Raw genomic sequence first — 25,707 nt, 5'->3', positions numbered from 1 at the left:
CAAAGACAGCGCCGCCACCGACACGATTTGTTGGTGACTGAGACAACGACAAAAAGTGTTAAAGACAGTATGTTGGTGCAATGCATGGGAATCATATAGGGACTAATAGTTGTGAGTGGCAGTTATGGATCGTTGGAAATTTGAAGTTGACTATTGTTTTGAAAAACTATTATTAGGTACGAAGAGACTTTCCTCGATAATGCCGTTTCCTCGACCATGCCTTATGTGAATTTTAATCTCAGTGGTAAACACACACACATACATACATATATATATATATATATATATATATATATATCAAAACTATAACAATAGTTTTACAATTACTTTCTGAACTGATTATAATTAATAACACTAGTGTTGAGCACTTGCTTTCCTCACAAATTTTGTAGATAAATAACTATAAATACAACTAATAATAACCTTTCCATTCTTAGGATAGAAATGGGGTGAAAAAGAACAAAAAAGAGATGAAAGAAAATGTTATATTATTGCTATTTGCTTTATCAGAGATATAAAGAGAATTATTTTAAGAAAATATACAAAATTAAAAACATTAACATTTAGGTATTTGTTGATTCTAGATGAAATTTTCTTTATTACTTAATGTATCGAGTCGACATTTTGTAAGATACATATTTATTTTTATATAATTGAAATCTATAATACACATCTAGATATTATTAAATTTAGTTTTGAGATACCGATAAAAAATTGATTGATAGATAGAACAAACCGTTAGAATGTATAAATAAGAATTAAATTTTTTGAGATGTATCAATTCTTTTTATTATTTCCAAATCTCTTGCTTCAAGAAAATAAGAATATGTGGTTGTATATGTGAAAAAATGGAAAGCGTGGGTATCTTGTATACTAATTTATAAAAGTAATTATATGAGTTACTAAGAAAATGTAGAATTTAATATTTTAACAATCATTTCTCAGTTTCCACTTGTTAGATGAGGTTAAAACTCCCAAATTAATTCGAGTCAATTGGATTTAAAAAAAATTATAAATTTCGACATGGATTAAAATTGAACCTGATTCACTATATACTCACACATTCAGTTGAACATATGGCGAATAAAGTTGATTTACAAATCCACTCATAAACTTAAACCCTTCATGAATTTATTTATTTAAGATTATAATATTATAGATAGATAAATTTGATATTAGATACTAATTTGAAGTTTAACATTATTTTAGATTATATTTTGACTATATTATACTTTTTTTTAAAGTTTTGAATTGAATACGATGTTTAATATTATTTTAGATTGTATTTGTATTAAATTTTATTTAAATTTCAATTAGAAAAAAATTATTTTTTAGACTAAAAAAAATTATAATTAGAAAAGCTAGTCTATTTAACTTACCAATTCATAATAAACTAGATTGAGTTTAAATTTATTGGACTCGTGAATCAAATTAGCCTAAATTAGCCAGAAGGCTAAGCGTATGTTCGTATGAACAGATTTAACTGTTCACACGGTTTTGAGAGCGAAAAGAAATGCAAACAAGAGACATGTTTTGACAGCATTACTATATTATTAATTTAAATTTTAAATAAATTTTTTATTGATATTCGCTTGCTATCTTATTTAAATATAATATTTTATTATTAAAAGAAATTTGTTGTGTGTTGGTTTGAAAAACTTAGTATCAAATAATAATTTTTGAAAAATATAATATACAAGTAGTCTTAAATATTTTGATTATTGGCCTATTGAATCACTCGATCAGTAATTCAATTTTTCCGAGTTTCTGTCCAAACCCGGTTACTAACCATGCCATCAATCATCACAGACTTAACCCTACTGCAAAGAATGAACGTTGAACTTGCACTGCAGGATTAAGTTAACACCCTTCTCCACTGTAGCTGTGCAAAAATTCCCTGATCTGAAAATTACGTCAGTGTTCCAGGTTCCTCTGTTGCATTAGCCTCAACTTTCCCACTTAACTGGAATCCCCCGAGCAAGCATCCCTCAAAGACTGTATCCCCCTCTTTCAATTTCCCCTTTGCACACATCAACTTCACAAAAGTGCTGAAAACGTCTTGCTTGATTACAAAGTTCTTATTCATAATGTCATAATATGTCTTTAGTGCCATTTCTTCATCCCCGTCTTCACAATATCCCTGAAGTAAGCAGTTATACATAGTTGCGTCCAGGTTATGCCCATTCTGAAGCATGTCTGAAACAAGCTCTTCAACTGCCTGCATCCTACTCTTCACTTTACAGAGGCCACATACCAATATGCAATATGACAAGAAGTTGGGTGAGCATCCCATATGACTCATCTGCTTCAAAAGAAGAACTCCTTCATCAATCTTCCCCTCATCCACAAGAACTCTAAACACTGCATTGAAGCTTGACACACTTGGCTTAACACCCCTCGTCACCATTTCTCTCAGAAGTGAGACTGCTTCTCTTGGTTTTCCAATTTTGCAATACTCATTCACAACAACCCCATAGGCTTTCACATCCGGCTTCATCCCCCGACTAGCCATTTCCCTGAAATGCTTAAATGCATCATCGGACTTTCCCACAATACACAGCCCCTTCAACAAGCTAGTGTTTGTGGCGACATTGTCTTTCAAACCATTCAACCGCATCCTACCCATCATCATCTTTGCCTCATCCACTTCTCCGCTCAAGCAAAGACCTTCAACCAAGGCATTGTAGGTCACAACATTCGGAGAACACCCTCGTTCCGTCATCTGCTTCAGACACTCCACCGCCTTTTTGAATTCACCTCTCTTCGAATACCCATCAATCAAAGTGGTGAAACTCACCACATCCGGCTCACAACTCTTACTCTCCACCAATCTGTCAAAAACCGACCGCGCACCCTCCATGTCACCCTTCTTACAAAACCCGTGGATCAAAGTGTTGTAAGTAACAATGTTGGGTTCGCAGCGCATTTCATCGAACACCTTGCGCGCACTCTCGACCATCCCCACTTTGCAAAACCCACGAATCATGGTGGTGTGAGTGTAAACATCGGGTTCTATCACAGCTTCTGAGAGAACCTGATTGTAGATGGCCTTGGCAAAATTGACACGGTTGGCCCTGACGAGGACGCTCAAGACGGCGTTGCATGAGTAGACGCAGTGTTCTCTTCCCAAGTTTTTTGCTTTGTGGAACCAGTGAACGGCGCCCCTGATATCGCCGCAGTGACCGAGAGCGTTGATGAATCTGCAGATAAGGAAGTCGGAGAGTTTGTTGGAGTGGTGAAGAAGGGAGTAAGCGGTGGAGAAGAGGGAGTGGGAGAGCAAGAGGTCGGTGATGGCGGCGTAGCATAAGGGGGTGTGGGAGTAGTTCTTAGGGTTGGGGTTAGGGTTGGAGGCCCAGTTGAAGAATTGAAGAGCGTGGTGTGGGTTCTTTTGGTTCTTGATCACCTGAATGACCAAGTTCGGGCTGAGGTGAGGAGAAAATTTATTGAGGGATGAGAAATCTGGGATTTGGGGATTTAGATTTTGAAGGATTGAGGTGATGGATGTTATGAGGCAGAGATTTCGATTTGGAATGTTGGATGAAGAAGACAAAGAAGAAGAAGAAGGTTTTGCTATGGCTTTTCCAAATGCCCGAGCCATCTATTGCCACACTTTTCTTTCCCTCCAAATATGGCCCTTTAAATGTAATTACCAATTCCACTTAAAAACACCCATTTGCTATTTATAATTATAAGAAATGTACCGTTATGATTTGAACAATTTTCTAGTTCGAACTATGATCAATCTGACTCTTGCCATCTGTTTGGTTTTTTTCCTGAGTGAGGTCTAAAGTCTCTTATAACTTAATTTTCCTCAGCGATCTTGTTATTATGACTTTTAATAATTAGATATAAAAACGAATTCGTGATAGATAATCTTATTGTTATCAAAACAAAAAATCTATATAACATTAAAAAAAAAAAAAAAAAACTCTCACACTCGTTACCACCTCCACCACCGTGAAAAGTCTTAAAGCAAGCAGACCGTCACAAAGAAAAAAAAAAAATAGGAAAACATATTGACCAAAAAACTATTATTCTTCGAATTGGATCATTTCTATTCCGGTTGGGGTAACTCCACCACAGATCGCTACCATTTCTCGTTGGAGTCGTTGAATTTCTTGTCGAACTCTCTGTCTTGTCCCTTCATAGGGCGAATCCAATGCTTTTCTCAACACTCTCACATCCTTCGCAAGGCTTTGCAGCTGAACACATCAACACCCATCATTCTCATGATGTTAAGAAAATAGCCATAAATCAAAAAAAAAAAAAAAAACAAACAACAAACCTAACCTTTCTTTGTGGCCATCTTTTTAAGTTTCCCAAGCGACTGATTTTCTTCACCACAGAGTCGCTTACCTCCAATTTATCTGCAGCATCCCTAATAGTTAAATGGAAGAAAGGGCTCAAATCATTCATTGTCATCTTTGGTACCCTCTTTCTCTGTGTAACGCAAAAAAAAAAAAAAAAAAAAAGACAAAAAGTTAAAACAAGTGCGTACGTACGTGCAAACGCAAAACTTCTTTAGAAATCAAATACTCTTACCTGAACTGCCATGTTACGTTTAGGCTTAGGCTTAGCAGTTGAAGCCTCCCCATTACCGGGCTCAGGAACAAGGTCTGGCTCAGAAACAGTCTCAGGCTCAGGAACACTCTCGGGCTCGGGCTCGGGCTCAGAATCAGACTCGGGTTCTGTGCCATTATCTACAAGAGAAAAAACCATTCAAAATTCAGAGTGAAACTGTCATTATTGGTCGAAGAGAAACTTGAGAATTAAGAGAAGAAGACCAACGTGGACTCAAGTCATCGTCTCCGTCATTATGTTCAGCCCAATCAAGTCCAGTGCAGATGGTATCATAATATGCAGATAACGGATCATCCAGAGTGACGAACCCTAATCTTGTCTGGTCCTTGCAGTATGCTACTAGGAAACTCCTTATTTGTTCTATGCTTTTGAGGCCGAAACTGGTAATACCAAAAAAGATGAAGGTTAATAATGACAGATATAGCAACTAAAAACTATGACTTTAATTAACAATGAAACATTGTTTTGGATAATTAAACAGATGCTCATGCTTCAATGCAAATAAATATATAGTTCCACCAAAGCAACAGTTGGAAGTTAGAACTTGCTTTATCATTTGATAAACTTCTCTTGGAGGTATAGCACCTGGTGTCATATCCTGAACGTGGAATATCGCATGGCCAATCACCCCAAGCGATCCATGAATCTCTAGCTTTTCGAACTTAAAACCTGCGGAGTGTTTAAAATTTAAAGAAAATGAAAACGAGAACGAAAAACGTACTGGCTAATATATATTTGTGTATAAACTTAATTACCATCTGTATGAATTATTTGTCTAAGAATTTGACAGCAAGAGCAAGACAGTGACTTTGGTGACGGGGGCCAATGGTCAAGTGCTACCACATCTTCCTCGTTCAGTATACCATGCTTTAATAATGGATGTTCAGCCATGGGTTGTTTAACCTTCCTCCTTGATGGACCCTCCATGTCAATGTTAGGAACTTCTCCTCCAGTTGCAAAATTATAACTGACATGCAAGGATTGATCTTGGAACGTTGGATTCAGGATGGGAACATGAATCTGTTCAAGGCCAAAGGGATACAAATTTTGGTTCTGAGGCGGCGCATTTGGCTGTTTGCATAATGCATTTTGTTGCCCTGGCACTGCGTGTTGGTGCTGGGGCAATGCGTTTTGTTGAGAGGAGGGTGAAATGAGTTCGTCATTGGATAGATCGAATATTGACATGTCCCGGTCTATCAAATTATGAAGAAATGGATCAAATGAGGCGTCGATATCAATATCAAATTGCCCAGGAGGCCAAAATCGAAGTTCGTCTGCACACATATTTTCTCCGTTGGGAAAAGTATTATCTCCATGCACGGGATGATCTTCAATCATTGAATCCATGTAAGGAAATTTACGCTTCCTCGTCGACCAACCCCCGTTTTCCAAATTAGGAACTCCTCCTATGGTGAGATCATTATCGCTATGCGTGGATACATCTTGAATCGTTAGACCAGTGAAGGAAACACGATCCTGTTCAACGACAAAAGGATCATTTTGTTGCTGGGGCAGTACATTGGGTTGGTCATTGAATATATAGACAAGTGCAGGGTCTGGTTCGATGTAGTTACCGATAAGTGGACTGTAAAATGAGTCAGAGGAGTTATTACAATTGTTATCCATGGATACATTGGAGACAAAAAAACACCCTTAATCACGACGGAGAAAATGGAAATGTGTGTAGCAGCGGCGCCAAAAACACAGCGCCGCCACTCACGATTTGTTGGTAATCAAGACAACTAGTGTTATTACAGACAATTTTGGTCAAATGCATGAGAAATATATAGGGGTGCAACTGACAGTTATTGACCGTTGAAAAATTTGAAGTTGATTGTTATGAAAAACTATTACCAAAGAGACTTTCCTGTGTAACGTTGTTACCTCTTTCTTAAAGAATATTTTCGTCGAGCCACTCACTATCAGTTTTTTACTAATTAATCCATTTAAAAAATAGTTTCATTGAATTTTTTTTAATTAAACTGGTTGATCTGTTTCGTTTCTTACATCAAAACGACATAAAATATCAAATTCTATGTTAAAACGGAATATAAGAGAGTCGTTTAACAAATGTTGCGAAGAGATTCAATGCAAAATAGAAAAATTAAGTAGTTTTATTGAAAAAGAAAAAAAGAAATCAATCACTGTATTACGTGACCAGTAGTGTTAACCAATGTTGTTTTATTATATATGTGTGTGTATGCAAAATTTAAAATATAAACGTAAATATTAATTTTAAAATAAGTGCTTATGTTAATTTTATACTAAATGTACTAAATTAATTTTATCAATATATCAAACTTATTACATTAATATTCACTCATTTTCATAATTTTTTCTTTATTTTTTTTCATTTTTTTTACTATCTTTCTCTTAATATAAATAATTTTTCTTTCAACCTTTTTTTCCTCAAATTAACTCTTCAAATCTATCGTATAAACAAACAAAGGCCTATTTTTTATTTTTTTTTTCATATCATTTTCTACACGTTTTGAGGACCTTATCCTTTATCTTTAATGAAAAAACTACAAAATCTTCAAAATAAAAATATTAAATACTTTATATAGTTTTATTTAAACATTTTCTTATTCTTTAGAAATTCGAAATATTTTTATTGCTGATTGATTCATTTTGGAAAATATTTTAAAAATAAGGGAAATTCAAATATAAATTGTATTAATTAAATTGATAAATAAATATAACGTAATAATTAACATATAAAAATGCTTAAAATATTATATTCTTAAAACCTACAGTATTATCATGAAAAATAAATATTTTGACACATATTTTTCAATAATATTATGTATAATTTTTTCATTAATTTATTATTATATTATCGTATTATAAATAATAAGCTCAATAAAAAAATAACATAATATATCAAAATATTATAAAAATATATATATTAACATCTGTGATATTTTCATATACTAATATACCATGGAAGCCAATCTTCATAATTACTTTATTCTTACTATAATAATAATAATGTTCTGATAATTATTTTTTTGTAATAACTTATATTTTTTATACAAACATGTACCATTCAATCCCTTCCCTGACGCCCAGTAGAAAGAAGTGCAGCTGCTACTAAGGAAGTAAATGGCCTCACTTGTTCTTGCTATTCCTAGTTATTTTATTTTTTAAAAAACCATACCATTATTTTATTACACTTTTTTAATTAAATTATTAAGTTATGTATACATTATTTAACTTTTTTTTCTTTCTTTCTAAAACTAAAAGTTAATTCATGGGAAGGTGAAATTTGATGTATTTTTACGATGGGGTTAATTTTGGTAGGTTTCGTCTCCCACATCCGATGAGCTGACCTGAAATCAAAGTGAAGGGTTTGGATTTTCAAAATCAGAAATGAAAGCATTCGCATTATCACCACCATCACTCCTTAACTTCAAATCTTTCACATTCCACCACTCTTCTTCTTCCAACCCCCTTTTCCCCCTCTCTTTTATTCTCCCCTCTCTCTCCCCCTCCCATCTCCGCCACCGCCGCCCAATCCACCGCCACTCTCCAATCATGGCCGCCGCTTCATTCAACTCCGAACGCGCCCGGGCCCCACCCGCCATTCCCATGCCCTCTCCCCCTCTGTCCAAGGCAAGTTCTCTCTCTCTCTGTCTCTCTCTCTCTCTCCCTCTCTCCATCTCTTTGTTCCCGCTCACTCACGTCACGCGCTTTGTTCTCTTTCAGTTCAAAATTGGTCTCTGTCAACTCTCCGTCACTCCCGACAAAGATAGGAACATCTCCCACGCGCGCTCCGCCATTCAGGACGCTGCATCCAAGGGCGCTCAGCTTGTTCTTTTGCCTGTCAGTTCCTTTTTCTTTTTCCTCTCTTTTTACTTCCTCTTCTGAACATGATCACGCGTTTTAATGAATTTAAGCTGTGAGCGACTTTGTTAAACTTTCACATGTTTTCGAGCAAGCTTTTGGGATCGAGTTAGGTTTTACGTCCCAATTCTAAGAATGAGTGCGGCCTTTTTTTGTCAGGAAATTTGGAACAGTCCTTATTCCAATGACAGTTTCCCTGTCTACGCTGAGGATATTGACGCCGGTGCCGATGCTTCTCCTTCCACCGCCATGCTCTCTGAACTCTCTCGTCTCTTGAAAATCACCATCGTCGGTGGTTCCATACCGGAACTTTCTGGGGGTCGCTTGTACAACACTTGTTGCGTTTTCGGGACTGATGGGAAGCTGCTCGCCAAGCACCGCAAGGTATCGCTCCTCCGAATAATACTTCGTTATCTTTGGCATTGAGTTTTGTAATTGAATGTAATTTCGGGAGGTGAATAATGCGTGAATTGGTTTTTGAATGTGTTTTTTGTTGTCGTGTAATTTCGGACATACTGGCTATGCTGCAGATACATCTTTTTGATATTGACATCCCTGGGAAGATTACATTTATCGAGTCAAAAACTCTTACTGCTGGGGAGACTCCGACGATTGTTGACACAGGTCCAATGTGTTCTCTCATTTCACATTCTAACTCATTCTCTGTTTCAGTACTGATGCTGATTTACATTTTGGTTATGTTTGGTGTCATGTAAGAGAAATGTATATTTAAAATTCAAAGTACTGAGCTAGTAATGATAATGTAATAAAGGAAATTAAAGTTATTATGGTGGTTGACTTGGATAAACCTCAGAAGTTATTATGGTTGTGAACTTGGGTTAAGGAAATGCAGTTTTATACTCTGGTATTATATTTACTTGTCCATGACATCTTGAACACACATGCTGCTACTCCACCTTATCCTTTTGCACAATCAACCATTGTATGTCTCTGAAGGAATTTTTGTGAATCATATCACTTGTTAAGACTAGATGCTTTTACGTGTTTCTGGCTTCTCGTGTGTGAGTGTATGTGTACGTGTGATATGAAAGAGGAAACTGTTATAAAGAATTTAGGAGGTTAGTTCAGAAGGATAGGTTAATGTGTAGTTGTGCTTTTAACTAGTTATGTTTGCGGTGTAGTCTTAATCAAATGATATTGAAGATAGAAGAAAGCACCTTGTAAAGGCTTCTCATCCAATCTTTATTTATAGAGCATCTGTTTTGCCTACCATGACAAAGGAGTAACATAATATTTTGTTTCAGACTATTTTTTCTTGCAGTAAAAATTTCTCTGTTTGAGTAAACAAATTCAAATTGTGAGTTGATTCATGCAGAGGTTGGACGCATTGGTATAGGCATTTGTTATGACATTCGGTTTCCAGAACTAGCAATGATATATGCTGCTAGAGGTTTGTCTTTTCCATATTTAATATGTTTTGAAACAATTAATCTCTCTCAAGTTTTGATTGGTTGCCTATGATTTGAGTTCTCCAAATTATTTGTATCCATGCCTCCTAAGTGTTATTAGCGTCATATAGTACAAATTTTTATTTTTTGGGATGGATTCAAGGAGAGATCGGTTCACATGCATTAGGCAACACTGCCTGTGTATTTCTTATTTCAGGGATATACTAAAAGAAATTTCAAATCCATAGTTCTTGGTATGATATTCATTCCCTTTATTATGTTATCTGTTAATTATTCCTCTTTTTTGTGTATACTCTTTCAAGGATCAATTGAGATAAATTTTCAATCTGTGTTGATTTGAAAACAAATAAACACAACTATTGTTATTATTTTCCTGTCCTAAGTTTTGGCAAACTTACAGTATCGGTTAGCATTTGACTTCAGGTGCTCATTTACTCTGCTATCCTGGGGCATTTAACATGACAACCGGACCATTACATTGGGAGTTATTGCAGAGGGCAAGGTAGTAATGGATACAATTAAGTGAAACATTTATAACCCTACCTAGTCTTGTAGGTTTCCTTTAATTTGTTCTGTAACCTATTGTATTTTTTTCTTTACCCATATGACAATATTTGAAATTGATAGCTTTTCGATTTTTATTCAATTTTAGTCTTTGAAAATTGTAAACCACGTGCTTTTTGGCGCCGGACTATTTTTTATAAATGTTGGTCTAATCATAAACAAAATTTAACTAGGGACTAAAATTGTAAATCGTGAACTCTCAAATATGGAGAACATATTGAAGCCAATAACGTGTTACTGTCTTTAAACAAGCTCAATAAACTTGAAAGTTAACTGGGTTTTTGCACTAATTACATCAACTAAATTGGACGATAGTTTTCTGAGCCATATTTATAATTTTGTAATAAGCATTTGTGGACAAATGTTATCTTGTTTGTAGCAAACAAGAAACTTCTGATCATAATTGAAGTTAAAACATGTATTTGGGTTACCTTTCTCCTTGTTCTACTTTCATTTTTTCTTTTGACTCTTCCTTATCTTTGGCATGGAAAACCATTTTTTATTTTAACTTCTATAAAATCCGTATGATTAAGCATTAATGACTGATTAAAATTCCATTGCTAATCTATACTTTCTTTCTTCTCATGCAGGGCTACAGATAATCAGGTAATGCTCCCTTATTTTTTAGAACTTATGTGGGGTTTTAATGTATGAATACTAATATTTTATTTTAAAAGTATATGAACTCCGAAATCATCTAGTTGTTTCCATTTATGTATTTAGTTTAGTTCTTGATGGATCACGAACAGTAGGCTTGAAAAAGTAGAGCTTTGGATTGAGAGATGTGTGCATTTTAAATAAGAAATCAAACTCCTCACCCCCTCAATGAATTTGCTGTAAATGTGACAAATTGAAAGCGTATGCTACCTTCTGTGAAGCACTGACTCCAAGACCAGTCATAATTGTGGGCACCGGGACTCAACTGTCCAAAATATAGGACACCGCGACACTGCTAATATATATATATATATATATATATATATATATATATATATATATATATATATATATATATATATATATATATAAATTTGTCACAGTTTCCATTTAATAACATCCTTCACAATAGAATTTCAAATTAGAAACATGCATCTTATTAGTTAAAGTAATTAGTTAAGTCTTACAGAAAGAAGCCTAAAAAAGTGTGTCGTGCATTATTTGTCATAAGTTGCTCTCTTTTGTTTTTTATAGTAATGTCCAGAAAGTGTTCAGCTAAAAACTAGGTGTCGGATTACTTTTTTTTACTTATGTTCAAGTCGTGTGGGAGAAATGTTCAAGATGTGTCAAATCGGTGGAAGAGACGAAAAAAGTATTTTAACTGTGAAACTGAAAAGCACCAGACACGTTCCAGAGGCGTGTCTGACAAGTATCTTGTCCAAAAAAGTGTTGAACGTGATGACATGCTATTCTACAGTGCTGTCATTGCTTCCTAAGCTACCTGCTTCAGTGTTGTTTCCCTTGTTCAACAAGGTGTTGTCTCTACAGTATATTTACGCATATCTGAAGTCTAGAGTCCAAACACGTAGATTATTATCCACTGACGAACAATGTATTTTAGGGAAGCTCCACAACAATTCCTACGCGTCTCAGTATTTTACAGTCGATTATCCACATATGAGTAGTGGAATTTTGGAAGGCTCTACTACACATTTCAGTATTTTACAGTTTAACTTTAATCTCTTGAAATGTGTCAGCGAACTTCCTGTGAAGAAGGTTTATAGTAGGAAGAGGAAGTGCGGTTACAAAGAGAATTTTAGAGTCGTGAGGATTTATTAATAGCATTAGCCTTGTAATGGGGAAATAACTGTAATATAGGGTGGGAGTACATTGGTAAGAGATAAAGTCAGTAAATATCCAGTTGACAGTATATTTATTAGGTTGCTGAAATAAACAGGAGAACGTTAGAGTTAGTCGCTGTACTGGTATTTGAAATTTTGAATCAAAATTATAATGGTAATTTTTCCTATTCATTTCAGTTCGTGTATATACACTACACAGCTATATAGTGGTAATTGATTTCAATAAATTTTCCATTTTTGCTTATTATTTCTGATCCATTTCTGTTGGATTTATGCAGTTGATTGTGTGATTAAAGCAGGGTATAGTTAGGGATTTATTTGTGTTTCTGACCATAATAGTGATTGTTTGAATTGTAAATTTTAAGCTGTGAGGAGATTTATTGATGCTTAACTTTAGGAAATTCTTTACTGACAGTTGTATGTGGCTACCTGTTCGCCTGCTCGGGATACAGGATCTGGTTATGTGGCCTGGGGCCACTCTACTCTTGTAGGGCCAGTAAGTCGATCCTTTACAGAGAGCTTTCCTTTAGTAGAGCCAGTGAATGCTCTGATTATGGAAATCAGTATTATATTTTGAGTTTTACAGAGAGTTTTAATAACAAATGGAAATCAGTATTAATTGTCTGTACTTACTGTGGAATATATCACTCTGGCAGTTTGGAGAAGTTCTGGCTACTACAGAACACGACGAGGCTATCATCATTGCAGAAATTGATTATTCAATATTGGAGCAGAGAAGGTTTTCTTTTATTCTCACTAAAATTCACTGCACGTGCATTGCTTTTAATTACCTGTCATAAGATTCATACGAATTGTTTTCATTAAATTATTCAGGACAAATCTCCCTATAACTAAGCAAAGACGAGGTGATCTTTACCAGTTGGTCGATTTTCAGAGGCTGAATTCCCTGTGAGTGGAAGCAGTGCCATTGTAATTTAGACATCTGGATTACCTTGTACGAGGCATTCGCTTGCTTGTGGAATCCGAACCTGAAGGGAAGAAATAAAGGAATTTGTGCGTTTCCAATAACTTGTTTTGTTGTTAGTGCTATCATTTCTACTAACATCTCTCAATTTTGGGTTCACATTGTGATGTCTTAATGATAATAAGTGGCTCCAGATTGATATCTATGTAATGCAGATCTGGCTGTGGATTGGTTGTAGCCGTTGCCCTAATATAAAATCAATGGATTTAAGTTTCCAAGAAAAATTATTTGAAGTGTCTCTTTTAAGTAGAACACGAATCAGTTCTCACATTAATGATTACTCATTATACATTCATATATGGTCAAGATATAAATTGTCAAACATTTTTCAAAAACCTTCTAGGGACGGAAAATAGATTTGTATTTATAGGAATTTTTAGAGTTACTTATGATGTTTAAGGGTATGAGTATTTATTGGTCTTATTTTTAAACAATTTTTGTTTTAAATTATCAAGATGTCTTTAATTCATTTGATATTTTATTTTAAAATTTGTATAATTTTTGTTATTTGGAAATCCGAACAGAATAAGTTTTTAATTTAGTTTTTGACAATATTACTTAAAAGACGTTATTTATTAAACATTCAGGTTTAAAATAGTGTTATGAAAATCGGTCACTCGGTCTGACTTGATTCATCATTAGTTGGTTGTTTAATGAATTAATTTAATTTGATTTACTTATTATTTCAAAGGTTTAATTTATTGTGTGTTAGTAGGTTAAACAAGTTTTCTGACTTATTTAAATTGTCCTAAGTACTATAAATATATTTGCTTGCGAAGGAACATGATATGCATTGCTTCAAATCGAATGTATCACTTCAAATCAATTAATTTATACCGTTTAAATCAAATCAGAGAAGTGAAAGTATTTAGGTTTAAAGTTTTATTTTTTTAATATAATTAAAATCTATAATTGTATTGATGAACCAATTTGTTTTAGTATGGATTCAATTTGGATGAACTAAGTTTAGTAAGTTGGATTCGATTTTGACCTAAATTTATAATTATTTTAAACTCAAGTTAGTTCAAACTTGTAATGAAAGAAGTTATGTCCTTCTATAATCATAATTTTAAATTTATTCCTTGATCATATTTTCTGCTACTAAATAAGATACATTCTACTATTGTTTTAATATTTTCTAACATCTCAAAATGTGTATGGAAAGTGAAACCAAAATTAAGGTACAAAATATATTTTACTTTTGAATTTTTGTCCAGATTATATGATACGTAAGAAATTGAAAAACGGTAATATAACTTTTTTTAAGAAGAAAAAAAGTTTAAATCTATATTCTTCAGAAGGTTTCGAAGACTAATTTAATTAGAAGTTTGATATTAATTTTTTTCAATAAACCCATGATTAAGTAAGTTAAATATAATAACGTAATTATTATTTTAAATAATAGCAATTCGACAGGATAAATGATTTTGTTTCAACTTAATTTTTATATCTTTAATTGAGGTAGCTGAGTTTGGCGATAACAAGAGGATTAGTGATGCTGATATATGTCTCTCTCTTCTCTCTCTCTATATATATATTTACCCAACACAACCGTCAACAATCGACAACATTTAAAGAAATATATTCTTCAACAATTGAAAATTACTTAAACTGTTTATTTTGTACTTTCACAAAATTGGTAGGAAATTATGGTTGTAGAATTACTTATTTTACATATAAATGTCAGAATTTATATATCATTTTCATTTTAAAATCAAAATATAGAAGAAAAAAGAATGTGGTGCGCATTTCTAATGTCAAATGTGTGTAGTATTTATTATCGGGTTACCAAACCGGTGGTATTGGAAAGTGAACCGGTTCACATGTGAGAGTAGGAATTAATTTAGGAGAAGGTGTCAAATTTAAATTTTGTTTCCACATCTGAATGAATATGGAAAGGGTTTTTTCCACATAAGAAAATCGTTACCATTAAAAGGAATAGTATAAATGTAAAAAAAAATATTATTAAAGCATTTGTTTTTGAGATATGTAGTTCCCTAATATAGCGCAATTTGGCATAACAAGAATCAAAATTGTTTTATGAAAAATTAGCAATATTAGGTATTTTATTTAAATGATGGAATGTTAAGCACATGATTGGGTTGAAAATAAGAGAAGAATTTAAGAAAGTTTTGGTGTGTTAAAAAGGCACATAGTTAGAGTAGAGGCATGGCATGCCAACGATCATTAAAACACCAATTTTACAGACTCTTCTTCCTCTTTTTCTTTTTCACACATTTCCATTTTCTTTACCAAAGAGGAAATAAATATTATAATTATTATCAGATATTTTTTTCCCAAAATTACTCATAATAAAGTATTTTCTATATATACAGCGATGAAAGAAAATGATAATTATAATATTAGCATAAGCAAAAGGGGTCCTATTCCTATAATCCCATGTTGGAAATTTTCATTTTAAATCTCAGTAACATCATTTTCCAATAATATCAACCAAATCGAAAAATTAAACACATTTGCAATGTTTCCTTAATTTTATCCACTTACTGTTTAATATTTAATACGTTAATTCTAAATCTCTACCAATCATTATAATTATTCTGCATTATGTACCAACCATAACAAACCCCATAATTTATTCACACCATTGGATCTATCTCTTAATGAACTTCCTAAATAGCTCCCTTAATTGACCGAATTAGGGAGAATTTTTTTTTTTAATTTAGGAGGTTAGACCTTGTTACCTAACATAAATCAATAATGCCCTTGCCAGCTCAATTCTAATTCCTTTTAAATTTACCCATCACATGAATAGTTAAATGGAATTTAATAATCATTAATATTTGTCCACATTCAAAAATTCAGCACCCTCTAAACAAATATAAAGGAAAAGCCCATTTTTCACACGTGGGCCCTCGCTTTCTCGGGCGCACCGTTACATTCAACACTTCACCGCACCGGCGACCCTCCCAAACTTCATCAACGGCTACAAATTCGAATTTGTAGCCCATCATCAGAACAAAAAACTTACCATAAAAACGGCACGTCAGCGGATGCCAAGCTGGCAGAGTGGGGCCCAGGAGAAGGAGGGTGGAACGCACGCGCGTGATGAGATGAGAGCTTTATAAAGGTGTCTCCCTCACTGTTCCTTCTCCTTGGTATCCATGTTCATATTCATATTCATATTCATTCATTCGTTCTAACTCGAAAGCGTGTCACTCTGCTCTCATTGCTCTTTTCTTTTCTCTTTCTCCAGACAAGGAATCAATTACCCTGTTCACGTTTTCTCACAAACGCAAAAAGCCTACAAACCAAGCAAATCATCATCTTTCTCCTTCCCTCAATCATGCCCCTGTCATAGCTTAACACAACACAACTCAACTCTCATCATCATATCATTCTACACCACCTAGCTTCCATGGCAGCTTTTCAACCTTCCACCACTTCCCACACCTAATACAAAACCCAAACACCTACCCATCTTCCTATACCCCACCACACTTTACTCCCTGTTCCTCACTCTCCCATCTCATCATTCCCTTTCGCCCGTGCTGTTCCAATTTAATTGCGCACCCAACATGTACGCCCTCGACATTTCACACACACAACACACCTTCGGCCTCCAAAGCAACGCTAAAACCCCCTCTTTCTCCTCCTCTCTCCTCGACACCATCTACCGCTCCATCGACGAAGGAGAGACCACCGCCAACGACATGAAACTCCACACCCAGACAATCATCAAGAAACAGAGCAGAATCCTCGTCCAACAAGATTTAACGGCGCCGACCATTCCCCGTTCTTGTTTACTGCAAAAATGGAAGGGAAGCGAGAAAACGGTGAAAGCACAGATGGAGAGAAAACCAAAATCGCGTTTGCATGGTCACGATCACGACCGGGAGGTGATGTTCTTCAGTTCGACTTCGAGTTGCTCGGATTCCAGCTCTGGATTACTGTCTTCCTCTGACACTGAATCCCTGTACGGATCGAGGTCGCGAGTTTCGTGTTTTGCTCCTTCGAGACCCAAGCCATTGATGACGTCGGCGAGCAATGAAGAGCGTCTGATAAAGCCAAAATCGAGGGCGTTGAAGATGTACAACAATCTGAAGAAAGTGAAGCAACCCATCTCTCCGGGGGGGAAGCTGAGTACTTTTCTCAGCTCTCTGTTGGGGAACGCGAAGAAAGCCAAAACCTTGGACGAAGCAAAATCCAAGTCGGGACAAGAATCCACGTGTTCCTCTGCGTCCTCGTTCTCACGCTCTTGTTTGAGCAAGGCTTCGACTTCCTCGAACAAATTGCGCAACGGGGTTAAGCGAACGGTGCGGTTTTACCCCGTGAGCGTGATCGTGGACGAGGATTGTCGACCATGCGGGCACAAGTGTTTGTACGAAGAAGACGCCACGCGCGTAATGGCGTTGTCTATGCCAACGGCGTGGAAAATTGGACGCAACAAGAACGAAGAAGAGGAAAAGGTTGTGGATAAGAGCAGACGCGTGGAGGAGGCGGCCAGAGAGTTTTTGAAAGAGTACCACCGAAGTCAGAAAAGGAGCAACTTGATTAATGTCAGGGATTTTCCCAATGCGGTGGAAGATGAAGACGAAGACGAAGACGATCAAGATACAGATAATGACGATGCAGCGAGTTATTCAAGTTCGGATCTTTTTGAGCTCGATCACCTTTCAGTGATGGGAAACAATAGGTATCGTGAGGAGCTTCCGGTGTACGAGACTACACATGTCAGTACCAATCGCGCCATTGCCAATGGCCTAATATAATGTAGTTTCTGTCCATTACAATCCTAGTTTCATAATAAACTACACAGATTACATATATATTACAATCATTTTGTTTTCTTCGTTCACCATCATCGCTCAAAATCAATGTATCATCATCATCATCATCTTCATGACTGTTTGTCTATGCAAGACGAATGTTCTAGTTTGGAGTAGTTATAAAACAATAAAACAGCAGCACTGTGATGCATAAGTTTAACAAACTTTCTACTCGATCATGGATTATACATAGATGGTTTGATTTGGGTGAGATCGTGTTAGCCGTTTTTCAGTTGATTTTGGCATGGGTAAGTAATATTTTTTTTGTTTTTACATCCCGTGTTAGACAGTAACTTTTGTAGAAGTACGTATCTGGGAAGGCGTGCGTGTGTATCTGTGATAGAATGTTGTTGAGTGAGGGAGAATATGATAAAAAGCAGAGTAGCTGCGTGATTTATAAAGCGAGTAGGGTACTGCTAAAAGGAGAGAGAAGTGGGGATGTGTAAATTCTCGATCACGATCAAACATTCACACAGATACTGACAGAGCAGTTGGATGAAGGAGGAAGAAAATGATAAAGAAAAGAAAGAAAAAGAGGAAGAGGAAAACGAAAGATTCGAGATGGCGATGAGAAGCAAAATGGTAAAGGGAAAGGCAGATCTTCGCCCATGGGAATAGAGAAAGTGAATAATACTAAAGCCTATGCTTTCTTAGTTTCTCTCTTTCTTTCTTTCTTTCTTTCTTTCTTCCATCCTCTCTGGAATTCCCATTTTTGTATTGGTCCCGTTACTTGCAGGTTGCGCAACCATGAAAAATAAACCTTTTTTTTTTTCTGCTTTTAAATTTAAAATGCTGTGCTTTAACTGGGTTTATCGTTGTTTTATGGTGGCAATGGATGATGTTGGGTGACGAGAGTTCGTTTTGTCCTTTGTTTTGAGGTGTTGTTGGTACATAGTACAATGCAAACTCTGCTAAAAATGATGGTGTTGAAAGCAAATACAGGTCACTGATGCGCGGTAAAGTAAGCAATTATTGCTGTGGGGTGTTAAGATTAAGATGCTCATTAATCACAGCCACACATCACTGTTCCTTCAACTTAACATATAATAACTATTCATTATATATTTTTCAGATAAATACTTTTTATGTTTTTTAAAATTTAAACCATTCTTCAAGTTTTTCCATTTTAAAAGGATGAGAAATTTTTTTCCAAGAAGATAGAAAATAAATACGATTACCGCATTTAAATTATTGATAAATATAGAAAAGCGAAGCAACGTAGGGTTGATTGGTGGTAGACCTAATAATAGCCTACTAAAAAAGCATAATATATAATTAAGATTACTACGTGAGGAGCATGACGAGCATGCATAAAAAGAATCTCTCCCTTAGTCAAAATATCAACATGATATCATTTTCAAACTAATATTTACCTGTTGTTCGATTAGAGGAAGGTGGGTGTGTAACTTAATTATTCAACAACTGCTTACGTAATTAATTCCTAATGCACTTTCACTGTTTTAAAACAGTTTTAAACTGAAAGTTAGATCAGAAATAAATAGTAAAAAAATAGAAAAACTATTTCAAGGATTTAAAAAAAATCCTATAATTTTCGTTGTTTAAAGATTCCGTAAAGGGGGTGAGTTGGAGAAGTAGGGTAGCAATGGGGAGAGGAATAAAATTTTGCTGGCTTCTCTAAAAGACTGTGTCTTCCATTAAAAATGGAAAAGGATAATGATTATTATCGCATATTTTTCTCTTTGATATCTTCCTTTTCTTTTCTTTTTTTCACATCGTTAGTAGAGTTTTTATTTTCTTCGGCTCCGAGTGCTACACTTAAAAATGGTGCATTAAGTCATCTTTATCTTAAGAAACTATACACGTTTGAGAGAGTTTGCATAAACTAGTCATGAACATTTTTTTTGTTTTGCTAAAATTATAATTAAATATTTTTGTAGTGCATGACCAACCAGTCTTCTATTCATCGAGCGGTTGATATTTATAGATGAGTTATAGGTGATTGAGAGTCAACTTTTTCACTCCTACTTACTTTCTTTAGACCACACGGATGTTTTAGAAAGTGAGTAACCGATCAATTAAACATCTATTAGTCGATTATATCATAAATAGAACACGTTTATATATAAAGTATACTTATCCGTTTTTGAGTCGTGATTAGACTAATCATAGTTAAAAGTTCATGTTAAAACTTATAAATACAAAGAAAAAAATATATAATTACATTTATTGTGAATTTAAGATTTTATTATGCTAATCAATCCATAATATAACTAACATTAAAATGATGTTCACATATATCCATTCACACGAATTGAAATTAAAACACTAAGAACTTAGGAAAATTTTCCAATACAAACCAAAAACGATATTTGAAAGTTTCGAGAGAAAAGTGCGAAAAAATATTTTAATTGTATTTATCTACCTCCAAAAACCATTTTAAAATAAATCATTTTGTTTTTCTAATTTCATATATTTAAATTTGTTGGTCGTTCATTTTTTAATCGAATTATGGTTGTGGGTATCGAGATTAACTGGGTTGTTACTAATAAAAAACCTTACTTATGATCAAAATATTCCCTTCATGAGGACTCATGAATACCTATACCCTTAGGTAGGACTTGGTTTATGGGGTGTACTATAAACTACACAAGTCAAAGAATGCTGCTGTACTATTGTGTGTATAATCCATGATGAGAAGTTGGATGATAAAATAATCAAACTTGAAAATAGAAACAACGTTAAAAAAAAAAGAGTGACAAGCGACTCTTACGAGCCTTTGAAATTACAAGCCCATCTTATTAGTGCTCCTCTGTTCTTTACGTTCTCACTTTTTTCTTTTTAACAAAATACTATTGATGCAAATAAATATCTGTTCTCTACTTTATCGGATCAAAACTTTTTTTTGTTATGTACATAATGGAAACAAGTGTTCTTACGGTTTTCTTTAAAGTTAATGCGATGAAAACTTCTTTCCAAAAGTTATCTTTTAATTTCAATTAAGTATTGTATAAATTATTTATTTTTTAAATTGAATTATTTATGTAGCAGTATTGTTGTCAAAATGGACCGATTTAATTTGGATGAACCAATTCAACTCGACTCACTTATCAATCAGTTAAAAAATTTGAACGCAGCCTAACCTACCATGGACTGATGTATTAAACTGGTTAATTCAGTGACTCAATTAATTATAAGTATTTTTTTCAATTAAAAAAATAACAAAAATGTTATAATTCAAATCTAAATAAAGAAAAAAGGTCTTAAAGTATATTTATGATCAATCAAGTATAAGATTTCACGTATACAAAGATATCACAAAATCTTCTCATTAAAATATTTAGTAGCTTCATAGATTCAATTTTTTTTTCATAAAAATTTAGTTACTAAGTATAAATTTGTGGATTTTTCATGTTGTCTATCTATTTCATACAAAAATAATTTCATGTAAACTTTCGTTTCAATATTTTGTAAAATGACTAATTAAAAAAAAATATTAAAAAAATTAAGATTGGCTAACCATGAGATGAGATGAATTCTTAGTAAACCGAGTTTAAAATTGACTCGTATTAAAAATTTTAAAAAAGAAAAATTCAATCTAATACGGCTTGAATTCATATGGTGGACTGGTTGACTCTAGCGTTTCATCTTTTTTATAGTTGTATTTGAAAAAATCAAACTTCAAATTTATGTAATTTGTTCCGTTATAGTTTAAAAACTTTATTGTATCACGACACTGGTCTTGAATATAAGTTAAAAAATTTGAATAATTTACGCTCTTTAGAACGTTATTGAGTAGTATTTTAATTATACCTGTTTTTAAAAAAAAAAATTAACCAAACTTTAACATTATCTTTCCCCAAAACTTCATATAAGAATAAAAAAGTCATTGAAAAAAAAATCTTACCTAGGCGAAAAACACTTGAGACGATATAGTACTCACTAAATTAATAAAAGTTATGGATATTTTGTGGTAAAAGGTTTTCAATATTATTTTCTCTTATTTATCTAGCTTAACTAAAATTAGGCTTTCTTTTCTTTTTAATTCCTTTTCAAGTTGTTAATTATAGTCTTTTTTTTTCTTTTTAATTTTAAATCAAAAGAGTCAAGTTAAAATTTATTTATTTAAAATTTTTATTAAGAAGACTTTCTATATAAAAATTAACTTTAATACTGATTGTTGGGTTTATAAAACAAAAATGTTCATTGAAAATATAAACATTAATAAAACTTAAATTTAATCACAGAATGGAAATCAGTTTTAATCCAAAAAAATAGTAAGATAATGAATTGTTTTACATTTTTTTTAATTCTATTTCATATAAAACTTACGACTTGTAATTCAAATTCTAAATTACTAATATCATGTTCACCATCACTCTGCAAGAAATTTTGGATGGCCTAAAAGTAAGGTTTTCTAGAAAAAGTGACTCTTACGTATCTTTTCAACAACTCCAACAAGGATATGATAGTCTTAATACACATTATATAAAGTTGAATTCTATTTGAGAGGAATTATATGGCTATAAACCCCCTCTCCACCATGGTTGTGGTGGTCTTTAGCAACTTCAAACGAATCTAAATATGTCATTTTTTATGAATTTGCATGATTTTTTATTTTTTTTAAATTTGTGATTAAATTGTTCTCTATGATCCTCTACCTTCAATTAGTAACGTCTTTTTCCTTATTCTCAAAAAGAAACTCAATGTGAAATCATTGACACAAATTCATCTTATTGTACAATTGTTTCTGTTATGGTATAGGTTTAGTTTTTCTTTCTTTTTATTGTCATTGTTATATGAACTCCCTTACTAGGCTACAATTTTCAGTATTATTCTCCTTTCTCTTACTTAGTGATGATCTCTAATGTATATCCTCTTACTTTACAATAATTCATTCAGATAAAAGTTTCCCTACGTCGAATATAGAGATAAATAATAAATAGAAATAAAGATTCAACAACAACATAAATTATACCTAATGTATATTCTCTTACTTTACATGCATATTTTATTTTTTTTCAGAAAGCTTAACATTAACCACCCTCAAGAAATCTAAATCCTACATCCTAGGAAGATTGTTCTTTGCCGCTTTTGAAATGTTTGCTTTGGAATTAGTCGTGGGTAGACAAAATTTTGACCACGATAGTGATTAGTTGACCTTTTGTGTGTGATTGTATGATATGAATCTCGTTAAGCTTCAAAGTAAACTCCGCCAAAATGTCTCTCAATTGTGAGGGTCTAAATTTACACACAACATTTCCGTCTTCATAGAGACCAACAAATCTGGCCAGCACAAAATCTGTCTCATTCTCAAACTACATAGTTAATTCATTTTAGGAAAAAGATAAAATAATCTCAACAACACCCATTAAACAAATAAAATCAGATAAAATTGTGATGAAGAGAAGGTTCGTGAGAAAGTCCGTCAGTTGAGCCTGCAATACAGTTAACAAGGAAAAAGGTGCATGCTTATATATGATTAAGACACTCTTTACCACTACATTTAAGTTCTCCTCGTATATGCTTCTCAGTCATTGCCTCCTCCCACACAACATTCGAATCGACAACATGAATCTAAGTGAGAGCCTAACTACCCGCAGCAACCTTTCTCGCCAATCATCCAAGTCCAAGAGTGGTGGATGTTGTCGAGGCCTCAGCAGCGTTAGGACCGTCTCATCCACCGCACCAACCTTGCAACACCATCACCTTCAGCAGCTTTACCAAAAATTGGAACTAAAGGTACCTTTTTTTCTCATGCAAATTGCTTCCATTGGACATTCAAGTAAAGTTATTAGCCTCCCGGTGATAGTTTGAGTTGAATTAGGTCGCAGGTTTGGAAAAAGAGGTGCAGAGGCAGACAGAACTGCGCGTTATGTACAGGAAAAGAATGGAAAAGACGCAGGATTACTTGAAATACTGTCTCCAAATCGCACAGGAAAATGGAATCTTGGACCTCATTACCCACTCCAACGGTGAAGTCTCGCAATCTTCCCTTTCTTCTTCACATGAACCCACAGCTTCGCACAACCATCCCAATCTGATACCCATCGTTCATCAAGCCAAAATCAATGGATGGTTCATCAACCCCAGTGAGGTAACTAACTACTTTCTATCTTCCTTCTCCGTACCTATTCAAAATTGGAATATACCTTAGTTTTGCAGTGATGAACAGATTCGTCTGGGAGAAAAAATAGGGCAGGGAACCACGGCGGAGATTCACAGAGGGACGTGGCGCGGGTTTGATGTGGCGGTGAAGTGCATGTCAGATTCATTCTTCAGCAAAAACGAAAACGGTGTCGTATTCTTCGCTCAGGAGGTTGAAACCCTCTCGAAACAGCGTCACCGGTTTGTGCTTCACCTCATGGGTGCGTGTCTCGACCCTCCGCATCATGCATGGGTGGTTACCGAGTATCTGAACACCACGCTCAAGGACTGGCTACATGGGCCGGGGAAAAGGCCCAAAAACAGAACAACGCCGCTCCCTCCCTTCAAAGAGAGGGTGATGCGGGCCCTGGAAATAGCCCAAGCCATGCAGTACCTCCACGAACAAAAGCCCAAGGTCATTCATCGTGACTTGAAGCCCAGCAACATCTTCCTGGACGATGCGTTGCATGTGAGAGTGGCGGATTTTGGTCACGCGCGGTTCTTGGACGACGACGAAATGGCCCTCACCGGAGAAACAGGAACATACGTGTATATGGCACCGGAGGTAATCCGGTGCGAGCCCTACGATGAAAAATGCGATGTATACAGTTTTGGGATCATACTCAACGAATTACTTACTGGAAACTACCCTTATATTGAGACACAACTTGGTCCCGCCAAGGTAACTAACTACACTTATTTTTTATTCTTTTTTATTAAAATTTATTTTAATTTCGACGTAATTTTTAAATTTTAGGTGTAAAGTAATTTAGAAATTTTTCTATTACACACTTTACATTTACTATTTTACCTTTTTATATTATTTTTCTAATGATTAAAACATCTCTAAAGTGGAATGTGAAGTGGTGCATAGAAAAAACAGTTTCTAATGTTATTTCTGTAAGAAGTACAATACTCGTACATAGATTTTCATACTCGCAAGATATTATATGGTTTAGGACAATGATATTTTAACAATACTTTTTGACAACTTTTTTGATAACAATACGTGTTATCATTTTATTGGTCTATTTAAATTTATATTTAAAAAATATTTAAAACGGACCAATCATAAGCTGCCACGTATACATTATCAAAAAGTTATTAAAAAAGTGTTGTTAAAATAAGTTTGTCCTATGCTTTAGACTTAGTCCTCACATATTTACTACAATTTTGTTGTGAAAAATGCTGTTAGATTGCTATGGAAGTTGTGGAGGATGAGCTAAGGCCTTTAATTGCATCAAAGGACGATGGTGAGGAAGTGGAAGAATTGATTGAGCTAATATGCCTTTGCTGGAATGCAAGCCCATCCACTCGACCATCATTCGCAACAATTACTCATACCCTCAACTCTTATGTTAAAAGGGTCCTTCTAATTTCAAATTAATGTATCAAATGTCAAATAAACTGTTTCCTCATTGTAAAAAGGAATATAATTGAGCTTTTCATGTTCGACTAAGGATTCGTTATTCATTGAATTAATAAAATGCACAATTAAAATTACCTTATGAAAAAGGAATGTTAAATTTTGAAAGATGTCTAACTGTCTAAAGCGGTCGGTAAATAAGTTGTAATGAGGGTCCCCATTTCAGATATTATGATGCATC

The 25,707-nt window shown here is 34.3% G+C and overlaps 4 protein-coding genes across 4 annotated transcripts; 3 read left to right on the top strand and 1 right to left on the bottom strand.

Annotated features, from left to right (window-relative positions):
- Positions 1-1,624: 1,624 nt before the first annotated feature.
- LOC106760439 (pentatricopeptide repeat-containing protein At5g39710-like) lies at positions 1,625-3,972 on the bottom strand. The gene has a single exon (XM_014643869.2). The coding sequence runs from the start codon at positions 3,596-3,598 to the stop codon at positions 1,910-1,912; it is 1,689 nt and encodes a 562-aa protein (XP_014499355.1). The 5' UTR covers positions 3,599-3,972; the 3' UTR covers positions 1,625-1,909.
- Positions 3,973-7,893: 3,921 nt separating this feature from the next.
- On the top strand, positions 7,894-13,432 carry LOC106762673 (omega-amidase, chloroplastic). Its single transcript, XM_014646700.2, has 10 exons — positions 7,894-8,196; positions 8,290-8,406; positions 8,587-8,811; positions 8,958-9,051; positions 9,764-9,838; positions 10,281-10,359; positions 11,012-11,027; positions 12,636-12,716; positions 12,877-12,959; positions 13,055-13,432. Exons 1-10 carry the CDS (start codon positions 7,954-7,956, stop codon positions 13,131-13,133), a joined length of 1,092 nt encoding a protein of 363 aa, XP_014502186.1. The 5' UTR covers positions 7,894-7,953; the 3' UTR covers positions 13,134-13,432.
- A 2,906-nt stretch (positions 13,433-16,338) lies between these two features.
- LOC106761469 (protein BIG GRAIN 1-like A) lies at positions 16,339-18,712 on the top strand. The gene has a single exon (XM_014645021.2). The coding sequence runs from the start codon at positions 16,745-16,747 to the stop codon at positions 17,936-17,938; it is 1,194 nt and encodes a 397-aa protein (XP_014500507.1). The 5' UTR covers positions 16,339-16,744; the 3' UTR covers positions 17,939-18,712.
- Positions 18,713-23,524: 4,812 nt separating this feature from the next.
- On the top strand, positions 23,525-25,487 carry LOC106760438 (serine/threonine-protein kinase STY46-like). The gene is made up of 4 exons (XM_014643868.1): positions 23,525-23,695; positions 23,781-24,050; positions 24,129-24,782; positions 25,296-25,487. The coding sequence occupies exons 1-4, from the start codon at positions 23,525-23,527 to the stop codon at positions 25,485-25,487; spliced, it is 1,287 nt and encodes a 428-aa protein (XP_014499354.1).
- The last annotated feature ends 220 nt before the right edge of the window (positions 25,488-25,707 follow it).

Source organism: Vigna radiata, chromosome 5, assembly GCF_000741045.1.
Source record: "Vigna radiata var. radiata cultivar VC1973A chromosome 5, Vradiata_ver6, whole genome shotgun sequence".
NCBI classification, from domain to species: domain Eukaryota; kingdom Viridiplantae; phylum Streptophyta; class Magnoliopsida; order Fabales; family Fabaceae; genus Vigna; species Vigna radiata.
The sequence above is the reverse complement of the archived record's forward strand: the minus strand, read 5'-3'. Positions and strand labels throughout refer to the sequence as shown.